Source organism: Dryobates pubescens, chromosome 9 (genome assembly GCF_014839835.1).
Source record: "Dryobates pubescens isolate bDryPub1 chromosome 9, bDryPub1.pri, whole genome shotgun sequence".
Taxonomy (NCBI): Eukaryota; Metazoa; Chordata; class Aves; order Piciformes; family Picidae; genus Dryobates; species Dryobates pubescens.
Window position 1 is genome coordinate 22,616,134 of NC_071620.1, and position 20,581 is coordinate 22,636,714.

Consider the following 20,581-nt stretch of genomic DNA (forward strand, 5'->3'; position numbering starts at 1 on the left):
GCACTGGCTGTCAATACAGCTCTTCTTCTTCTGGATAAATATGTGAACAGTGGCAAGAAGAGGTGTAAGTTTTGGTCCACAATATCCTTGTTACCTGCCTTCTCTTCCACCTGGCTAATGGTTAGCTCTTTGCTCTACATCTCTCTCTTATGACCTCTTACAGTAATCCCATTTTTTACACCTTTTGTAGTATCATAGTATTTCCAAGTCCCTCTTGCTCCTGGCATTACTTCAGTCACCAGGAATCACCATTGGGACATCTATGCCTAGCAGCATCCATGTGTCTTTGATCTCTTCCTCTCCATGGAACACTTAGCCCTCCACGCCCTGGGAGATAAAGGTTGTAGCAAAACAACAGCAGAAGACAGAGAGTGGGCCAGAAAGGGCGGAGAGGGATGGATTTGTCCTGCAGGGAAGGACATTCAGGGAGGCAGTGGGCTGGAAAAGCACAACTGCCAGCATCTGTTTACAAAGCTGAATGCTGTGCATAATGGGTAGGTAACTTTGGCGACTTACATGTCCAGGTTGTTTCAGGTGCCCACTTTCTTAGGAATGGCAAAGTCCCTCAGAGCAAGGAGAAACGTGGATAATGTGTTATGCCTCTTCCTCACTTGAAGTCTGCCTTTGATAACAGCTGAGGTATCATTTTCTAAAAGGAGATGCAGCGCTCTCCGGGAAAAGTACAGAGGGAATCGGACTCGCCAAGCCCTCTGCCCATGGGAGCAATTCCAGAGAGAGATTTCCAAGCGCATCTCCCTCTCCCATCGGGAGGTGCTGCCGGGTACCCGCGGTCAGACGCGCCGCGTCCCGGGGTTGCCCCGCTGCGGCGGCCCCTCGCGAAGCCGGGCTGGACCAGGACCGCGGGAGGCTAGAGCGGCACACGGCGCCCGACCCGCCTCACTGCCGCCGTTGGAAGAGGTAGCTGCGGAAGCACCGGACCCCTCCGGGGGTCCGACAGAGGCCGTGGGGAGCGGGAGCGGCTCGAGCATCTCACAGCGGCGCGGGTCCGCAGCCGCTCTCACGGTCACCCGCGAAGACGCCTCCTGCTCCTGCCGCTCTTGGGCGGCTTGCTCTGGGCCGCCGCCCGCTCTCCTCCGCGGCTGGGAGGAGCGAGCCTCCCGCCCCCACCTTCGGAGGAGCAGGGCAAGGCATGTGCGTGCGGGGTGGCGCCTTCCGGAGGCGCACCAAGCCCCGGGCTGGCTACACGGCGGCCGCGGCCGCCCGCCGCACCATGCCACTGCCGCGGCTCCTCCTCTCCGCCTCCCGCGCGGGAGCGCGCTCCGCTCCACTCCCCGGCTGCCGCCTGCAGCAGCGGCCGCGCTGAGGGAGTTGCACGGGCTCTGCCCAATGTGGCAAGAGGCGATGATGATGAGGAGGAGACGTCGCTACCTGCTGGAGCGGGTAGAGCAGGCGGGCGGCGGCGGGGCGAACGGCGAGCAGTCCCGCTCCCGGGACTGGCTCTACGAGTCCTACTACTGCATGAGCCAGCAGCACCCGCTCATCGTCTTCCTGCTCCTCATCGTGATGGGCGCCTGCCTGGCCTTGCTCACCGTTTTCTTCGCCTCCGGGCTGGTAAGAAACGTCCTCCCAGTCTGGGACCCGCACCACCCGTCATCTCCGCTCCTGCCGCCCGGCATCCCCATTGTCGCCTCCCGGTCGTCATCTCCGCACCCGGCGCCTTCAGCCGAGCCGGGCGGGGCGGGACGGGACGGGGCGGGCGAGAGCCGGTGCTGCTGCTTCTGCGAAGGAAAGTTGATGGCGGGAGGTGCCGGGGTGGTGGCGGGCATCGACTGCGGGACTCGGGGCCCCCCCGCCTAAACTTTGCTGCCCGATGTTTGAGGCGACGCTGGAACAGCAGCATCGCGGCTGCTGGGGCGAAAACTGAGTCAACAAGCGTATCGAGTTTAATTCACTTAATTCATTGGCTCTGCTCTCTTCCAGCTGGCAGCTTAGATGTGCTGGCTTTTTTTAGTGGCTGGGTTTAAATCGCCGCACTAAAATGCGGTCCCTACCAGTATCTGAAGTAACATTTTTATGGCAAGTAGGCAGGGGCCGTTCCCTCCTTGTCGTCGTCCCCCTCCCCCCATTATATCATTTTCGAGCGTTTGACCCATTTTCTCCAGAAAGCTTTTGGGGCAGCGCAGCCTTCGTTTTTAAGGGAGGTGAAGTTTAGTTGGTCGGATACCTTTTCTGCATGTCCAGTGCGGGTCTTCCAGCCTTTGGAAGGAAAAATATGTACAAGTGGCAGATGACAATCTGTATCAGTTCATCTCGCCCAAAAATCCGTGGCGTTTTGCCCTTGCGTTGAACGCAAAGGGAAAAAAAAAGCTGCAGAGGGCACTAAAATTCTTGCTCCTTAGAGAGTTTTCCTGGTGTTAATGATTAGAAGCAGGCTTATTGCATGGCTGTATAATTCTGAAGAATGGGGATCTGAGGGGTCCTGACTCTTTTTTTTAAACACTAGTTTTATATATATATATATATATATATATATATATATATATATATATATATATATAATATTTTTTAATAGTGGTCTTCTTGGAAAGCGTAATGTTTATTGAGTAGAGATCTCTAAGAGTGAGGGTGAGTAGATTGGCATAATCTCATGGATTTTCTTCTAGAAGCACTGCACATAACAGTGTTTGCTTAAATGATCAGAGAATCTTGCTTGATTGCTTGGTATGACCAAACTTTTTTCTTAAAAATGCCAGATCTACCTGCAGGATTAGTTAGGATTAATTGACAGTTTATTTCATTTTGTTATTTGCATTAATTATTTTTGGAGCTTTTTGTTTAAAGCACCACTGTTAGTGGATATGGAACAGTTGTAAAAGTGCTAATGAAAGGCCAGTAATGGTGCTGCCTCTTAATTCAGTTGTTTAATACATAAATCATTAATTTTGGAGCTATGTGTTCAAAATACAAGTTCAATGTCTTACCTTATTCTAATGCGTTAACTTGGGTACTTGTCCATCGAGGCCAAAGAGACCAGTGATGGAAATGGAAGTCCACTAAGGCAGAGGCATAGTTAGGTATGAAGATATATACAATACTTGCTTACAGTCAAGGTGGAGGAACTCGGGCTTGACAATGTTTAACAGTAAATGTCATACTTTTTGATCATGGTACAATCTATTGCTTGTTTACAAGTTGCATATGTTTATTTTTGTAATTCCATTTCTTGAGGTTAATCATGATAACAATGGTGGCATAACACTGGACCCAGGACTGCTGAAAGTTAAAAAACCAAAATTGTAAGCTGGCCAAATCTTGTCAGGCATTACCACTTCATAGTGAGTGACTTTTAAATTCAGACTGCATTTGGAATTCCAGACATACCGGAAGAGGGTAAAAAAGTGCGTTTAAAACCTTTTCCTGAGCCTTTATCTTTCTGTGGCTAACAACTGGACATGTAAGTGGAGGGACTTGGGTTTCATCTTTAATGTTCCCAGTCATTGGATGAAAGTAACTTCAGGCAGACAAAGCTTGCCTATATGGACTTCCAGCCACAGGATGTTGGACAGAATCCTTTGGAGCTCTGCCCAGAGTTTCACCTAAAAGCATTCTATTATAGTATAGCTCTGGTAATGTTTGTGATTAAAATATTCCTGAAGGTTTAGATCTGTTTGTCCCACATTTGAAGAATGAATTTTCTTTTTACATAACTGTGGAATCTTAGCTGTGGGTTTTTTTTGTGCCTGACGATATATAAAAGAGTCATGCAGTTAGGAATGTCTGAGCCACAAGAGCCAATATTAATATCCTTGTCTTTATTTTGCACATCTAGTTTGCATCTGATTATTTTGGCAGATGTAATTTGTAGAGGAGGTGCAATGGGAGTGAAATGGGATAGTTCTGTGTCGATCTGTGCTGTGCATTTGAAGTTAGAGGAAATCTTTCTTAACAGTTGTTTCCTTTAGATTTCATACAAAGCAGTTAAGATTTTACTGAAAATTACTTTAGCCCGTTACGGAAACAAAACTCCAAAGTGACTCACCATGACACTCAATTTGAATTTCTTGCTTGTACTTCAAAGAAGATCTTAGAACGTGAAATGTGGGATTAGACATTGTTAAGGAAAGATGGATATTCATGAAGCATGAACCATTGTTATGTTCTAGGCTTGCTTAAAAAACAACCCCTGAAACCTATGGAAGTGAGAGGCTTTCCGTCTGTTTTATTTTTTTTACTTGATTGTTACAATGTATCACTGTGATGTCTGACTCGCCTTTTTTGTTTGGCAATGTATTCTTAAGTGTTCTCAAGTACAGCCAACCGCACAGGGACGTATTTCACTTACTCAGCTATTTCAACCTGTCAGAATATAAGCTGTAGCCTTCCTGATTTCACATGAAAAATTTATAAAAGATGTTGCAGAATTACAGTAAACAAGATTACTTGCAAAGAGTGCCTGGAAATCTGATTACTTTACTTTTGGACAGTGTACTGCTGTTGTTAGCGAGGGAAGATTTTTGGGGAGATTTTGCTTTTGTTTGTTTCACAAAAACTTGTGATTTTGACCTGTGGAACGAAGCTCTCTATCTTCTCAAACACTAGATACAAGTCTCCTGGAGTCTGTTTGAAAGATGGTAGTTCACAGCTTGGAGTTTGAAATAAGGTAGTGATGTAATCAACCTTTGAATTTCCTGTGTCAGAGTATTCTCTGTATTTCTCTCTACCTGGGTGAACTGAATACTCACAAAATGAGATCAGTTGTCCATGTTTAGCTGCTGTTAAAATCAATAGACAGTAAATTATTTTCCCAAACCTGTGAAAGCCTTTCAGTGCTTAGAAATGCCAAAGGTCAGCTTCATTTTCTGTCAGTTATTGTCATGTTCTTTCAATATGTGTAGGATGAACTCATTATTTGCACCTCTCTTCCTTTTAATGCTAAAAACTGAAGACCATTTTTAGTGGACTCTAGAACAGTTTTGTCTCTGGCCGAAGTATATCTATTGTAACTGTGTTTTGTAGGAGAAAAAAATATAACCATTAAAAAAAATACAATGTAAAATGTGAGTGTATCTGAAATATCTGCAGCCACGGTGTTTTGTTTCTTACATGGTTAAACAAAACTCTGACTGAAAACAAGGATGATGACCAAATTGTACAGTTTATTGGAAGGCCATAACTTTTTTTTATCCATGTATTTTCTAGACATAAAGAATGCCCAGTCCACATGTGCACTGCAGAGATATCAGAATATTTCAGAACTTGTGGTGTAAGCGGGAGAAGACCTATGTTTGTCAAGATCTTTCTGTCCCTTTTTCTCAAAATTTCTCAAAATCTGCTCTTGGTACACGTGTTTTCTTTTAGACTGGCCCATGCTCCTTGCTAGAAAACTGTAAGCCTGCCATGCAGTGCTTAACATTGGTTTGCAGCCCTTATCTGTCTCCCAAGTCCTTGCTGCTTCATGTGACCTTGTAAAGCTCTTTAAGATGTGGTTGTTGATGCAGAGCTGCATGCTTTTTGATGGTATCATTTCCCAAGTGGAGCATGTTTTGCGTGAAAACTGCTTTACAATGTGGCATTCTGGTGCCTTCACTCTTAAAAAGCACCGCGAGATAGATTTGGGTTAGCTGACTAATGGTTGTCTGTGGAGTGGAGGTATTACTTATACTGCTCAATTGTATCTTTGAAGTTCCTGAAAAGTTTGTGATCATGCTGGTAGGCTCTGTTATGATTCTTGAACCCTTTTGCTGATTCATAAATCTAAGAAACTAAAGGTTGGCTGCACACCTACATTACTGACATGCTCAAATACCTTCTACAGCAAAAGTGGGAGTAGGTAATCATTCTTAAAGAGGCAATCATTCTTAAAGAGACAGTACAGTTAACTAGAGAGGTGTACTTGTGACATGGCAGGCATACTTTCTGCTGGAACTAGTTTTCACCTTCAGTTGATTCTGCTTGGAAGCAGAGGTAGCCCATTAAAATTTTATGGCTGACATCCTGGCTGTTAGGGAACTGTCTCTGTGCAAAGAAACAACTAAAAGAGTCCTGTAAGCCTCTTGGGGTTGAACTGAGATGTGCCACTTCTTTGGGCCTTTGGTCAGAATGACAGCAAATCCTCCCTTTCCTCTAATTGGTCTACTCTGTCTAAAAGAAATTATTGTTGCTTCTGGCAGAAACTGGACATCAACAAAATCCTTCCAGATCTCCATGATCAGAAGCTAATCCTGAAATGGGGGGGGGAAAGTCTTCAGGTTTATGTGGAAAAGACAAGTTCCATCATTCAGTGTCTCAAAGTGATTAGGTGTCTGCATAAGGGCATCTGCTGCACGCCTCTGGTAATGTTCTAATCAGTACTCTGGATCTGAAAAATTCATCTGTCCATTCCAAAAGGTCACTAAACTGATGTGGTGATGTTACATCCTTATTCATAACATGCTCTCTTATAACCTAGTCACATAGAACAATACAGCACTCTACAGTTATATTGTAAATTTACTTGCACTTTGAATTTTAGCAAATCTTTCGAGATCACCCCTGTGTAATTTAAACTTTTTTGGTTCAAATGCACCAACCATCTTCCCAAAGTCCAGGAATACACAAGGTCTGAAAACATTCCTTGGAATCCTTACAGACTGAAAGTAAGCCAAAGTGTCTGCTATACTATTTTCAAACTCTGTCATTCCCCTCAAGAAGAAACTTAAGTCACAGCAAAGGTAATGAAGTAGGAATATGCTCACTATTTGAAGGACAAGCAGAGACAGGGTCATTTGCAGGTTCAATGCTGTGGTTTTTGTGCCCAGGAGGTATCCTACCTCTTCATAAATTCATTCTGCCAGAGTATTGCTCCTACTGAGATGAGGAAGAATTCAAAACAAACATTAGTGTATTTATAATGCCTTTTCTTTCCATAATTCCAGCTATAATTGAACACACTGTTATGCTTTCAAGTCCCCTATTAAAATGTTCCATGAGGAAATCCTGTGTTTCTATTTTTTTTTTTTTGCTTGTCTCTCAGCACCATATTACAATATATTCTTCCAGCTGTAGTGGCTGTTTGGCAGCTGTAGTTACTGACTACGTGATGCAGTTGTAGGATATTGCCATTCCTGCCACATGTTCCTTCTTTGGTTGTCTGAGCATAACTTTTGTAGCTAGTACTACATCTTTAGTGGGAGGCCTGGAAAGGTTGCTGTATCTTTCAGTCTGAATCTGGAGTTGCCTAGCTTTATGCCTGCTTTCATTCCCCAGTACTACATCAGTCTGCGCCTTTTCTTGTTCCTAATGACAGTCCCAGTACATCTGTGGTTACTTTTAATGCTACTAAGAGCTTGTCTCATTTGCCACTCACTAACAAGCCTGGAGACGGAGAACCATCAAGATAATGAGGTGCCACTGGCAACCTCACTTTGCATACTTCTGTTTCATTTATGTTATTTATATTGAATAACTTGAATGATGAATAAGAACTGAGCAGATCCATGGGTATGGCTGTATTGAAAAAAAAAAATCAGCCTCATTTGATGTCAGCAATTGTGACTCAGAATGGTAGATCCACAACTCCTAGTTGCTACAGCTGACAAAAAGACAAATAACATACCAATCACAACCGAACTGCTGTTTACTAAGGTGCAATGGAAATGAGACAGGTGATGGATTGGGCTACCATTGTCTGCAGTCGTTATCAACATCAAGCCAGGTATCTGGATTCACAAATATGTATTGGCAACTCCACAGTGGATCTGCCATGGACCTGTGAATACCTCTCTGCTTATCTGGCTTAAGATTTTAAAAATCTGTTTCAAATTCCTTGTTGTGGAGTATTCCAGATTGCACCATGCATCACTGCAAGCTGATAGTGGCATGGATGTTTAACACAGATAGAAGTGATCTGCAAATCTCTTGAACAGCTGGGTGTGTCAGCATCATGGCAACAAAGTGCAACTGAACACCTGTAGTGAACCACCAACAGAACAAGAGGACACAGTCTCAAGCTGCACCAGAGGAGGTTTAGGCTGGATGTTAGGAAGAAGTTCTTCACAGAAAGAGTGATTGGCCATTGGAATGGGCTGCCAGGGGAGGTGGTGGAGTCATCGTCACTGGAGATGTTTAAGAGGGGACTTGATGGGGCACTTGGTGCCATGGTTTAGTTGATCAGATGGTGTTGGGTGATAGGTTGGACTTGATGATCTCGAAGGTCTTTTCCAACCTGGTTAATTCTATTCTATTTTAGTTTTTCATGTCTACATCTCAGCCAAGCTTTGATCCCCCAAAAGCCTAGTGCTTTCACAGTGGCTTCTGCATCTTTCAAATGTAATTGAGTCAGCTGAAGCCTTATTGATATGCGATGAGAAGATGCCAACAGATTAAACTTCTGTTTTGGGGGATCTGGACCCCAAAAATAAATGCATTAGCACAGTTCTGCCCCTTCCCCCTACCTTCTCTTTTTTGCTTTGAGCATCACTCCTGATCCTCTTGAAAAAAAAGTACATGCACTCATTTTCTTTGCCAGCTCTTTTATTTTTAAATCTTGAATAATCAATCTCCACATACTGAACCTTATTTATATGATACTGAAAGTTCAAATGACTATTGCACCATCTGTGCAGAGGAGATCAAGGCTGTCTCTACACTTACTGTCCCAGCTGTCCGTTTCTCCAACCTGTATAAAACCATTTTCTGTATCTCTTCTCTCTAAACAGAACTCTTGTTCTTAGCAGTGCCTGTGTGATAGAAAAGTCCCTCACCCTTCCTGGTGAGAACCTGTTTCAGGCTTCTATCTTGGAGAAGCAGAGGAAGCAGCACCTCTTAGCACTGTCCTGTCAGCCTTGCACTCATATCTTTTGTTTGAGCATCCACTTCTTTCATCATCCATGATTCCAGTTTTAAATTTATGTATCCTGGAAGATGTACTCCAGAGTACTGGAGCAGTGGCTTCTGGTTGCATGCTTAGAGTGTACTTCAAAAGACAGGGTAAGATGTGTTCTGGCCCAGATGTGTTTCCCATGTAGCTTTAGGTGCAAACAGTCTAGTGTACGGTCATTAGATGGTGCCATGAGATCCTTTGTGGACTGATGGCTTTTCAGAGCCAGTCACTGGAGTTTTCAAATGTAGTTAGAAGTTGTTTTGTCCATCTGCCTCCTCAGGCAGCTGAACCATGTGCTGTGGGACCTCTTAAAGACCCTAAATGCTATGGCATGCACAGTGGACCTGCCCACTGCCTGTATAAGTGGGAGTGCTGTCCTTTCATTCCAGGTAAAATTTCCTCATCCATGTCTCCAGTTTGCTACTTCTTCAGTACTGGGAAGACTAGATTCCCCCAGCTCCATTTCCACCATGACTGAATTCAGGCTGACACCTTAGATACCTAATTTGTCCTCAGAGGTTGGGAAGGCTTTTTGATCCTGGCTCAGCAACTGCTTGATATTATTCCTGCTCTTACAGAGTCATAGAATGCTTTATGTTGGAAAAGACCCTTAAGATCATTGATTCCAACCTAACACTGTCAAGTCTACCACTAAACCATATCCCTAAGTGGCCAATCTACACATCTTTTCAATACCTCCAGGGATGGTAACTCAAGCACTTCCCTGGTGAATATGTTCCAGTGGTTGATAATGTTTTTGGTGAAGAGTTTTCCTAATATCCAGTTTAACCCTACCATTTGGCAACTCGAGTCCATTTCCTCTTCTCCTATTGCTTGTTACTTGGGAAAAGACAATGACCTCCACCTTGCTACAGCCTTATTTCAGGCAGTTGTAGAGACCTAGGTTTCCCCTCAGCCTCCTTTTCTCCAGACTAAACAACCCCAGTTCCCTCAGGTGCCCATCATAAGTTTCTTCATGTACCTTGGCAGGTATATCAATTGCCTGCCTTTGATGCAATCACTGTAGTGGTCTTTTCTAGTAACACAGCAGTCTGAGCACAGTCTACTCTAGTCAAGACCTATGAGGTATTGGGTTGTCCATACCACTAGCTGGTTCTGTAATCCCCAGTGGCACTGTTAGCTTGTGCCAGAAAGTAGCTGTGGTCTTTCACTTGAGCTTGTTTTCTGCCTAGCGATCAAGATGATTTCCAATCCCAACTAGTGGGTGGTGAGATTTTAGACACTTCCAAGTGATGTGATGTCTGTTTAGCAGTAAAACAATTTACCAGATTGCTTTATTTTACTTTTAATATTTTCTTATCTGTGCCTTAATGAAATGGGGTAACAGTAGTGGTCAAAGAAACCCTCAGGTAGCACTAAATGGAGATGCCTGAATTTGCAGAATCTGGTTTGGTTTATTTCCTATGGATGTGCCTGAGTTATCTTTATAGAGCTGGTTTTTTGGCACAGTTATATGTTAAATATAAGTTAACATGTTGGCTACCCTTATTTGAAATTTCATCATTGTAGAAGTAATACCAATTGCTGAACTGAGAAATACGAGTGTGCGGAAAGTGTCCTTAGGGGAGTAAAGTTTAAGAACATTTTTTGCAATAATAACTGTTTAGTAAGTAACCTCAAAACCTTACATAAAACTTGAAAAGTAATTACACAATGAAAGTTTTGACTTTTCAATATTAAAACTATTTTTCACTTTTCCTCATTATGCTGGTATGTTAAATCTGTGAAATGTTCTTGCAAAATGTTATTTTTTAAGGACCCAGTAGAGAAAGAGTGTAAGCTAACCTTTTTCTTCATTAAACAGACCTTTAAAATAAACACTTTTTCCTCCTGTGCTGAAACTCATGTGCTCCCTGGTTCAAATTTTGTGATACTTAAATTTAAGCAAAATTCTTCTTGACATTTTTTCTTGATTCCAAGTTACCATGTCAGGAGTAAAGAGGTGAGCGAAAGCCACCTTTAGCTTTGATTTGTGACAGCCAAAATATGCAACTGTCAGTATTAAGTAGCTCAGAGAATGGAATGATACTTGAGTATTTCTGTCTTCCACAGGTAGATATGGGTACAAGGAAAGCCATAATTTCACTTTTAATATGTGTTTTAGTGCAGTTAATCTGAAAAACATGTCGTTGAGTGATATGAAGTAATGTATTATCTATAATGTTTAACTGATGGAACTCTTTCAATAATGGCATATTTTCAATATATTTAACTGCAAAGCATACATTTTTTGTAGGTGTTTTACTTAATTTATCTTAATATATCCATATTTTGGGATGTTGCATAAATAACAGTTGTATTTATTGGAGAGTTTCTTTAAGATTGTTGTGATAATAAGAGGAGGAAGGATTTTGAGAACATCAGATAAACAAGCTAAACAAAGTTATTATGTCACATTTTGGGAGAGGAATTCAGAACCAATACATGCAGAATAAAGCCATGCAAGAAGGTTATGTTGATAACTACATTTACATTAAAAATACTCTAAATTACATGAGTAGGTGCTAATTAGCTCTGGAGCCTGAAATAATTTGTTTCATCAAAGTGCAAACTTGTGCTCGCTTTGCTGTGTATTGTCTTAGCCCTCTTCTGAAGGGAGCACTTCAGGGAGCAGAATGTAATTAACTGCTGTTGCTCTTTGGGACGTGGATAGTGTCTTTGAGTAAGACAGTTTTATAAGTGCACCGGCTAAGTGTTGTAGCCTGAGTAACAGGGTTGGACCATCTTGCTTTTCATAGATTGTTGAATGTCTTAAAGTAGAGCTACTCTTGATGATTGCCAGCCTGATAGAAGATTGAGATGATGCTGGATGACTGAAAGGCATGACATAGCTGCTTATGTTCCATAACCCAACTGTGGGCCCTCTGAATGCCAGCTTATTAAACAAATAGTTTTATTCACTGGCAGATTTTATATGATGTACTTAATAAGATGAGAGGATACAAATCAATGGAAAATAAATGGAGAGAGAAAACTGCTGACGCAAGAAATGAGGATGTATGAAAAAATAGGAAAAGGTGCTCAGCATTTAGGTTGGGTACATGGGGTTTGCCTAAAGCACATTTATGTATAGAAAATATATAAGCACACATGTCCTGATTCTGCTAATTATGTTTTTGTCAGAGATAAGTGTTTGCCCTCTTTTTCATGGTGTGTGATACAGTAGGAATGGTTGCAGGCTGATGGTATTCCCTAGCTACGCATTTGGATGTGGGCAGCTCAAGCAGAGGTTCTTCCATTATTCTGAAATGGACACTAGATTTAGAAATCAAAAGAGCTGTAGGAAAGGACACTTGTACTTCATGCGTGCAAGAAAAGCCTTACTAATGTGTTACTTCATCAGTAAGACTGTGTTGCAGCTTTGGCTGTTAGAAACCTGTATTTTTCAGTTCTTTTGTATTCATTTGGAAGTGGTTGTGGTGGTAGGAACAAAATTGTTTATGATGTTCATCACCCATTGAAGTGTCATTAAGATGTTCTAGCTCATTTATTCTTTTTGTTGTTCTGCATTTTGGGGTTTTTTTTGGATTGCTAGTGAGCTCCAAAGGGATGTTGTCTTATCTCTGCCTGTGTTAAAATGCAAATAAATCCATTTCAAGGAATTAGTAGCCAACCAAGAACCTGTTGTCATGTATATAAAATTAAGATTGTTTCGTCTGAGCTGCCTCACTTTACACACATTTCCACTGAAATTTACCTACCATTTTCTTGCTCACTAGTGACTGTTATGTAATTCTTCATAGTTGGTCCTTGTCTTTGTCAGATTAGTATTAACCTCTTTCCCCAAATTGTTTATGTACTGACAATGTATACCCTAGGATTGCTGAAAGGTTTTGTGAGTACTTGGGACCTTTGTGTTTAACAAATTTTCCCAGGATAGATACCAGATTTACTGATATTTCCCTTAGTTCTTGAGAGGGATCCTAGGAGAGACTGGCATTGCATTACATTCCTTGCTTTGGATATTGGAACACTTACGGGTGGAAGTTATGTGGTACTGGTTTTCACTCTCCCTCCTTTGAATCCCATTGGCCCTTTCCAGTGAACTCTATCTGCTTGGGGTGATTTGTTCTACATTTCATGTTCTTACTTTTGTCTGCCTTACACGGATACTTCTATTTGAGACACACCTTTTGATGCGTGTACCCTGTATAGAGTATTCTGGAATGAGAACTAGCCTACGCTGAACATAGTTAGAAAACCCCCCGAAGTCTTTCTGCTATAGTGTGCTTTTTGCTAACTGTTCTTTTTACTACCTGGCATCATCTCTTTGCTTAGAAGTCCTTCAGCAGGCTGCCAAGTCCTGATTAAGTTTCAAAAATAATTTATTACTTATTTTTATATTTAAAAAATTATTTCTCAAGTTTTTTTCTTGGCTTGCATTATCAAGTTCTTGTATGAAACCTGCTAAATTTCACCATCCTTTTTATTACCCTCTGGTTGTGTTTTGTTTCTTTTTGAAGTAATTTTTGGGAATTGATTGGTTTCTGGCTGTGCCTCTGAGTTTTATAGTGTCTTGAAGCCACCTACAAAGATTTTAATCCATAAGCTTCTAGCTCCCCCTTTCACAGAATCATACTGAATCACACGTCAGGGGTTGGAAGGGACCTCAAAAGATCATTTAGTCCAACCTCCTTGCCTAGAGCAGGTCATGCAGGAATGCATCCAGGTGGGTTTTGAAAGCCTCCAGTAAAGGAGACTCCACAACCTTTCTGGGCAGCCTGTTCCAGTGTTCCATTATCCTTACCATAAAGAAATTTTTCCTCATGTTGAGGTGGAACACCCTATGCTCCAGCTTGCAACTGTTGCACCTTGTCCTGTGTTTGGATATTTGTGTTTTGCTTTTCATTTGTGTGCTTAACAGTCTTTGTGAATGCTATAAAGCAGCTTCTCAATAGTAATATTTTATGAACTAGGTTCTTTCTACTTCTTGAGATAAGATTGAATGTTTCTCTGTATTGGTTGTTTTTTGTTGTCTGTTTTGTTTCAGCTTCTGTCTGCTGTTGTGATCCTTAGTGAGTCTAGCTGTGAGAAATATCTTTTGGCCTGTTGGATTTTCTTCTTTGACAACCTTTCTTATGTCAGAGATTCATAACATCTCAAGTAATTTCCATCCTTGTTTGATGACTAGTCCTCTAGGTCATTTATTTATGTATTTTCATAAGAATTTACTATTCAGTCTCATTTTTTGGTTCATAGGGACTTTATACTATTTGTTGATATTCTTAAGTTGCTAATACAAGCCTTTCTTCAATCTGTGCTGAAGTGTACAGTTCAGTCTTTTCTGCTTTTGGAGTTTTCTGATGATGTTTTTTTCTCCAACCAAGTTTTCAGTAAGACCATTGTGTAAATGTTTTTAACAATAGGAGTTTTACATCTTCCATCTCACTTCTTCGGCTTTTAGTCTTTGTATAGAAAAGTGTATACTTTCACATGGATGTTTTATGACTCTGATTTTTTTTTTTAATTTTTAAAGAAGAGCCTCTCTGTTCTGTCTATTCTTTGCCATTTAGATCTTATTTGAATTTAATGGTCTTATGTCCTTTCTTTTAGTTGAGAATTACAGGTCTTCATGACTTTACTGCTTCTCTTAAACCACGTACTCTGTTTCTATAACCTCTTCAGTTTGAATATTTTCTTATGACCTTTGAAGTGTCTGGAAACCTACTGGTTTAAATTAAGTTCATCTAGTTTCTAGAGGTGCCCTCCCAATATCCAAAATTTCCCTGTTTTTCTTCTTTTTATTAATTTTTTAAAAAATTCTCTTTTAAATATATTTTCTTAGTTGCTTATTGAAAATTGCTTGCCAGCCTGTGCTGTTTAAGGAGCATTTCTGGAAATGCTACCATAGTTTTCTGCTTCTTCACTAGCAACCAATATTTTGCATTTGAAACATTTCTTTTAACCTTTCTTCTGTTAACGTTATGTGCGCAGCAGCCATGCCTTTGACACCTCTGAGCAGCCTTTCCAAATCCTCTGTGAGGTCCAATGCTTTTGCATTAAGCAGAGAAGTCTGTGATCTCTGGTTGTCAGACTTTGTATTCCCAATAATCATTGCTACAATATTGAAGCTGGGAAGGTTCATTGTTCTATCAGACAAGCTTGGGAAAATCTGTTTGCAAATGTTTTGTACTGAGTCAGTGAGAAGATGAACAGTGGCAAAAAGTGCTAGGCTCTGTAGGCAAGTACATAGGTGGGCAGAAGGGTGGTTGGTCAACTGTATTATCACTATTAAACAGTCCTATGTTCTAACTAGGACAGACACTGCAAAGTCAAAGAAAAGTTCCTCTTGATTTCTGCAGAATTATTGCACTGTTGCAAAATGCTGTGCCTTTCATATGTAGTGGATTCTATAGTGCACATTGTTCATGACTTTCAAGTTTGAAGAGAGGCTCCAGGTGACCAGAATGTCATCTGAAGGAAGTCTTAGTACTTCAATAGTGTCATAATTTACTAACAAACACAAAATTATCTAGAATCTGGCCATGAATGCAGAGCTGCTTCTTGCTGGCTATATATGGCATCATGCAGCAGCTTGGCAGCTGTAATGCTGGTAAGGATGACTTTATACAAGTGATGTGCAGGTTGCTGGACTGATTGCAGACTAGAGAGGAGTCAGATACCACCACATGCTGTTAACAGTGAATGTGGGCTGCACATCAGACTCATTAATGGAGTGTGGTGGCTTGAAAAATTCCCCCCAATATTAAATTTGCCAGACAGCTCAGTTGGAAGCAAAATGAAAGCTGTTTTTACAAGCAAAATGACAATCTACAATGGAATGCAATGAATACAAAATATGCAGTATTTACAAATATTTACAGGTATTTACAATTGGTAAACAGCACAAGGACCTCCCCTGGCCAAAGACCAGCTTCTCCCTTCCCTGCCTCCTTCTCTACCCCCCTGTACACAAGAAGGACAACAGAGCAGAAAAGTTGTAGTTAATACCAGTCACAACAAAGCACTGCAGCCAAGGTCAGGAAAGCCAGGAGAAGCATCAGCCAGAGCCAAAGCAGCGAAAAGGGAGAGAAATTGTTTACATTACTAGCTTAAGTCTGTTATCTTTCCAGTGGGATTGTTTAGAGTTATCATTATTTTCCTTATTACACCCAATAGTGTTTTATTTAAATTCCACTACTTGCTGTCCAAGATCTGTGGAAACATTTTAAAGGCATAGTCTAAAACTACCACACAGAGAGAACTGAATTTCTCAAGACAGTGGACATCATGAAAGAGCTGGATTTGAGCCTGATGCTGTTATCATTGATCTGCCAGGCTAAACAGAGAATGCTGAATCAGAGGGAAAAAATCTCAGGCATGCTATTATAAAGGGCCTTAGTGAAAATCAAAAGCTTTGTTGATATAAATTTCAGGACAGTTTGATTACAAGGTGAAGTTCAATTAATTTTCTGCTAGTCCCCTTGAACATGTTGCACAAAGCTAAATAAAAGCTTTTTAAAAACAAAAGGTCATGTGAGAAGGCTTCTAACCAGGCAGGTAAGCAAGAAAAACAAGCCAAGCTTTGTGTTAAGAAAGATAAATGGTGGGCACAAAAGGCAGGGAAGTTTTTCTAAGTTATGGGTCCAGAGAATACCATGTGGGCTTGGAAACAGCATCTGTCCTTAATGACACTGCACCATTTCTGAAGTGAAGAGGGACACATTGTGATAGAATTGATGGAAAATAAATCTTAGACGGCTAGGCCAAAACCTTGTCAGTTGTCCTAAATGATGAAGTCCTGGATGAAGCTGTACAGCTACTTAGCCAGGAGCAGGGTGCGGCACCTGCTAATAAAGTGGATATTTTTTCAGCTGTCTAGCAGATGGCAAACAGTGCAGTCAGCCGTAGGCAGATTCTCTAAAATATAAAACCATGGGATAACAATCACAAGTAGCCAGAGAACTTTTGAAGCTTTTTGGCTTCGTAGAGAACTATTTCTTGAAGTGTTGGAGAATTGAAATGCTGTCCACTTCTACAAAGGGAAAGGTGATGACATATCTTCTGAAAATTATTCTCATTCTCTCAAATCCTGGGAAAGGCTTTACAGGAAAATTGTTTGGTTTTTTTTTTTAAATTATATTTTTCCTGTATATCACAGAAATATTCAGGTTGGAAAGCACCCTCAAGATCACTGAGTCCAACTGATAACCCTACTCTACAAAGTTCACCCCTAAACCGTATCCCCATGCACCACATCCAAACCACCTTTAAACACATCCAGGGTTGGTGACTCAACCACCTCCCTGGGCAGCCTATTCCAAGGCCTAACCACTCTTTCTGTGAAAATATTTTTCCTAATATCCAGTCTAAACCTACCCAGTCACAGCTTGACGCGATCCCATCTTGTTCTATCACTAATTACCTGTAAAAGGGACCAGCACCAGCCTCTCTACAACATCCTTTCAGGTAGTTGTAGAGAGCAATGAGGTCTCTCCTCAGCCTCCTCTTTTCCATACTAAAGAGCCCCAGTTCCTTCAGTTGCTCTTCATAAGATTTATTCTTCAGGCCCTTTACGAGCTTCGTTGCCCTCTGCACTGGCTCCAGCACCTCCACCTCTCTCCTGTATTGAAATGCCCCAAACTGAACACAATACTGGAGGTGTGGCCTCACTAGAGCTGAGTACAAGGGGCCGATCACCTCCCTACTCCTGCTGGACACAGTATTTCTGATACAAGCCAGGATGCCATTGGCTTTCATGGCCACCTGGGTACACTGCTTGCTCTCATTCAGTTGCCCATCAATTAGAACCCACAGATCCCTTTCTGCCAGAAGGTATTTCAATCATTCTGGTTAAACGAAGATGTTATACTGTTTTAATAGGACAGTAAGTTAGTAAACCTTGAGCCCTGTAACAAATTTTTAAACACACAAGTCTTTTGAAAAACAGATGTATGAAACTCTCTGTTTTAATGTCTGAAGAACATTGCTCACTTGTTTTTTACATTTACATTTAGAACTTGTTTCACTGATCTGAGCAAATAGTAGGACTTTAAAACGGTAAATGGCTTGAGTTAATATAAAGTATGTGGTATTTCAAATTCCAGGCAGGTGTCCTGTGAGTATAGATTGCTGTCAAATTCCAGTTAATGAAAAAAACATTAAGGGAAAAGCACCCAAAAATGAAAGGCCATGGTAAAAGATCTATGCTAAACCTGGTATTTTAAATCCTTGTTTGTTCATTTTTTCAGAGTACTTCATCAAGCTGTATGGCTTTATATAAAACAGCAAAGTGCTCTACAGCAGCTTTGCTGTTTAAAATTAAACTAAGGGCATGGCATTATCTGGAAAAGGAAAGAACAGGCTGTAGAATGAGAGAAGGTTGTGGGCTTTAGAAAGATGAGTGAAAGTGATTCTTCAGATTTTAGTGGTGATAACACACACTTCTGGAGAATTTGTGGGGGTTGGAAAAATTTCTAACAGTATATTTTCTAATTTCTTCAGTAATTAAAAGACATCAAGAGAGCAAAAAGGAAGATGGAGCTGTTAGACAAGATACATGTATTGGAGGCTTAGCCATTATGTTTGAAAGTGTCATGCTGATACTTTAATTCCATTACCTCTGGTGTATCTTAATTTTTGAGATTGGCAACCAAAATGGAAGGAAAGTGTTGGGTTTTTTGTTTGTTTGCTCTCTCTCTCCCCTCTTGAAAACTGTTTAGGGAAACAGAACAGTTAGCCTTCAGGATTTGTGTTTGTATTCAACATCACACTGCTAAACTCGTTGATGATTGCAAATATTGATCAGAAAGCTACCAGTTTTAAATGTCCTGCTCCCAAAGTTACAATTTAGCAAACATTTCCTCTGAAGTAATAAGAAAATATTGTTAAAAGTAGTTTCCAAAATAAACTGCTGCCTCACATGGTCTGCTTTTGCTGACCTGACATTAACACTTATTTTGCAGGAGGGATTGTGAAAAATTTCCCTGTACATATTAAAGCTTTCTCAAAAGGATTCAAATGGTAATACCAACTGTTCTCTCATCTATTTTTTAACTACCTCATGTGTACACTGTTTTGTCTTTAAATTTAAATTTTACTTCTGAATTCACACAGTGTATAGTGCACTGCAAGCAGCCTGTGACAGTGGAAGAATGTTGTTTTGTTGTCTGCTCGGAGGTGAATGTCCCACTGCAGTCAGTGAGGTTGTGTTGTTACCTGTGGTGAGGAGCTGATACATTGTAGTCTGTTATTCCCCGCCCTGCATATGTTTATACCAAAACAAAATGCAGAATTACTTGGGAGCTGGGGTTGTTCAGCCTGGAGAAGAGGAGGCTCCGGGGAGGCCTAATAGCAGCCTTCCAGTATCTGAAGGGGTCCTACATGAAGGATGGGGAGAGAATGTTTATTTGCAAGGGCCTGCAGTGACAGGACAAGGGGCAATGGCTTCAAACTAGAAAAGGGCAGATTTAGATTGGATATCAGGAAGAAGTTCGTCACTATGAGAGTGGTGGAACATCAGAACAGGAGGTGGTTGAAGCCCCTTCCCTGGAGGTATTCAAGGTAATGCTTGACAGGGCTCTAGGTAACCTGATCTAGCTGAGGATGTCCCTGCTGACTGCAGGGCAGGGTTGGACTAGATGACCTTTGTAGGTCCCTTCCAGCCTGGGCCATTCTATGATTCTGGAATAGCCAACCAGAGAAGGAGAGAAAGCAGAAATAAAATTTTTAATTTAGTAATCAAAATGGGTCATCTGTGTGACTATATATATATGGTCAAAAATGAAATCTAAATATTGATCTGTTACAAAGCAAGATTGTCTTAGAAAGCACAATACTTTATTTAGTGAGGTGGAGAAGTGTGCTGTTGAAGCACACGTGGGTATCATTGCTAGTGTATTTGTAGCATGATGATTATGACTGAAATAGCAATTTTTTGTCATTTAAATGTGTGCTTTTCCTGAGTCTTGTCTTCCTCCAGGAGCTTGTGAGTTCCTTCACTGCTGTGACCTGAAGTGCATGAGAGGTGGTGCAAGGAACTTAATGTTGTCTTGTCACCAGAGACTAATTCCTCTGACCTTGTAACAAGAGTTTCTGGAAGTGCAGAAGTCAAAGGTTGAAGACAAATGCTTTTGGTGTTACCTGGGCTGACACTGGTGGTGACATTATTAAATCAATTCACCAAAGCAAAGTTCAGAGATGGGAATCATCAAAAATCACACAATTCAGACATAAATCAGTAGCTTTTGCTACTAGTAGTTACTAGTTTTCTGTTGTCTCTGACTGTACAAAATTGGACATATCTTAGGTCACATGGCTTTGTACTCATGTGGACACTTATCTTCGTGCCTGACTTTATGCCAGTAAATTTGTTTTCAATACTACTACCTCAGTACTTGAAAGCCTTATTGTACATATTTAATATTTTGAAGATCAGTGTTTTAATTTCAAAGTTAGCACCATCATTTACAGTTCTTTGCCTCTTCTTTGGTTTGAACCTAGCAGGGTGGTGACAGCTCCTGAGCTAGAGGCCATATGGTGGTGTCTGTCAGAGCAGAGCCTCAGCTAATGCACTCTCTGAAGAGGCAGTGTGTGCTTCTCATCTGTGCTGAAGTGCAGGGGTTATTGGCTGAGGTTCAGTAGCAGGCTGTGTGTACGAGTGGCTCCTGGTGCAGGGCTGCCTGGTGCTGGGGTTGCTACCAGTGTGGTGGTGCTGGGTTGCAGCAGTGGTGGATGGACAGAGGTGCATGTCATAGCAGGTCATCGTTGCAGTGTGCCATACACACGTAGGCAAGGCTG

General features: G+C 41.3%; 1 protein-coding gene across 1 annotated transcript in view; it reads left to right on the top strand.

Moving 5' to 3' along the window:
- The first annotated feature begins 1,263 nt into the window (after positions 1–1,263).
- The window catches only part of ADCY2 (adenylate cyclase 2), a 198,611-nt gene continuing 179,293 nt past the window's right edge, over positions 1,264–20,581 (top strand). The window contains exon 1 of the mRNA XM_054164461.1: positions 1,264–1,572. Within this exon, the coding sequence (XP_054020436.1) occupies positions 1,348–1,572 (225 nt within the window). The 5' untranslated portion in view covers positions 1,264–1,347. The remainder of the gene's footprint in view (positions 1,573–20,581) is intronic.